Source organism: Nicotiana attenuata, chromosome 7 (genome assembly GCF_001879085.1).
Source record: "Nicotiana attenuata strain UT chromosome 7, NIATTr2, whole genome shotgun sequence".
Taxonomy (NCBI): domain Eukaryota; kingdom Viridiplantae; phylum Streptophyta; class Magnoliopsida; order Solanales; family Solanaceae; genus Nicotiana; species Nicotiana attenuata.
Window position 1 is genome coordinate 50,742,309 of NC_031995.1, and position 1,945 is coordinate 50,744,253.

The window sequence follows — 1,945 nt, forward strand, 5'->3', positions numbered from 1 at the left end:
CATGAGAACCCATATTTCACCCAGATTCGAGTTTTAAATTTTTTCTTCAGATTCCGTTCTATCTCTTCATCTAATAATAATTTCTGGGTGAAATTTTTGCTTGTGAAAGTACATTTTAGTGAAATTAGGTTTTCAAACTCATAGAATTTTTGTATTTTTCTTTGTACTTTTGTGAATCAATGTCTATGGATTGTTGTTTTCACTATGGGTGGGAAGCATTGTGCGCGTATATGGTGGCACCATGGACAACATCATTCTTCAACCCAAGTAGCTGCTGAATCTGTTGCCTCAGTCATGTCCAGTCCTAGTTTTTCATTATTTTCTAATTCTCCGTATGTGTTTAGTCCTAACCCTAGCAGTAGTCGTGTTGAAAACACAATTGAAAATGTAGAATTAGAGGGTGAAAAAAGGTAACAATATTGATGCTTCGTCAGTCGATGGAACTCCCTACCAGTCATTACCCGACACAAATACCGAACCAGTCATAGCAGATATTGCTGTGAATGATAAAGGAAAAGGTAAAGTTATTGAGGATTCTAAGTTAGGGGGAAGCCAACGTGATTCCGTGCCTGAAATAGAGACTCAACCACTAGATGTTGATTGTAGCGATAATTCTCAGTTAAAGTAGAAAAAAATTGGTGTCGCATCCAAGAACGTAATTTTCTTGAAATTAGGATCTGTGCTTTTGAATGTATAGTACATTGTTATCTTTTGAATTCCTGGTATGCTTTTGTATTATATTATAGTTATAGTCAGTTATGTTATTTTTAAGTGAATTTTATTTTTGAAATAATTTATATGATCATGTTTTGCATTGTTGAGATTCCTTTATGCCTATAGACATAGTATATGTGTGTTATGTAATAATTTTTATAGTTATAGGCAGCTGTTAGAACAACCCCATATAACTATATATCCTGTTAGTATAGCTATATACTATATTGGTATCATATGCTTTTGGATCCTTTTTTGGCTATCTTGGCTATTTTTTTTCCTTTAATGGTAGTAGTATCGTACAATACCTTGAAAATACTTTACAGTTGCATACCTTTTTGCTTTTTCTCTTTATGTCTATCTGTTATGTAATAGTAGTATAGTCATTTATAGTTGTCGGGAATTAGCCAGTAAAACTGTATATCATGTTGGTATAGTTATATGTCGTGTCGGTGTCGTATGGTAGTTGTAATATTTTTATGTTTTAGTTGCATTTTTAAGCGAATTCTATTTATGAAATTATTTATATGAACATGTTTTGCAGTGTTGGGATTTCCTTGTGCCTATGGATATATATTATAAACCAAAGGTTGATTGGGATACCAACTGCCATGTTATTCGTCTGTTGAAAGAGAATTTATCAAAGACGCAACTTCGATGTTTAAGAAAACATGCTTTGGATATTTTTTGGATCTGCCACCAGTTATTGTGCAGATTCGAGTTATGCACCATTTGCTTATTAGAGAAGTACATCATGAGGTGAAAAATGAGATGCGGTTTGTAGTGAGTGATTCTAGGTTGCACTTTGGTTTGGGTGAATTTGCACTCGTTACTGGGCTGAAATGTAAGGGTGATACAAGTATAGAGAGCGTAGAAGAGAATAAGTTAATTTCAAAATATTTTGGGACTGCATCTGTGATATTGGCCCAACTAGTAGACTATTTTACGAAGAAGAAATGGGAAATAGATGATGATGCATTAAAGATAGCAGTTCTTTTTATTTTCTGAAGGCCAAATGGCCTTGTGGCCACTTAAACTTGTATCAGTTTGTAAAGTTGATACATGAACTTATATTTTTCCCATTTGAACACTTCAACTTGACGGAGTGAATATTAATAAACACATTTGACCATTGACCAAGCCTATGTGGAAGTGGCATAGCTGACATGGCTAAATTGTGTGCAAATCATGCTGCCAAGGTGCGTGAATAGTTTTATTTTTATTAAAAATA

The 1,945-nt window shown here is 33.8% G+C and overlaps 1 protein-coding gene across 1 annotated transcript; it reads left to right on the forward strand.

Annotated features, from left to right (window-relative positions):
- LOC109230034 lies at positions 205-1,722 on the forward strand. The gene is made up of 2 exons (XM_019395571.1): positions 205-410; positions 1,347-1,722. The coding sequence occupies exons 1-2, from the start codon at positions 205-207 to the stop codon at positions 1,720-1,722; spliced, it is 582 nt and encodes a 193-aa protein (XP_019251116.1).

What these genes read in the sequence shown, in the direction of transcription:
- LOC109230034 (XM_019395571.1), top strand. Translation starts at nt 205, where the DNA reads ATGGGTGGGAAGCATTGTGCGCGTATATGGTGGCACCATGGACAACAT. An exon ending in GAATTAGAGGGTGAAAAAAG is followed by an intron (nt 411 to 1,346) that starts GTAACAATATTG and finishes GTCTGTTGAAAG; the next exon opens with AGAATTTATCAAAGACGCAA.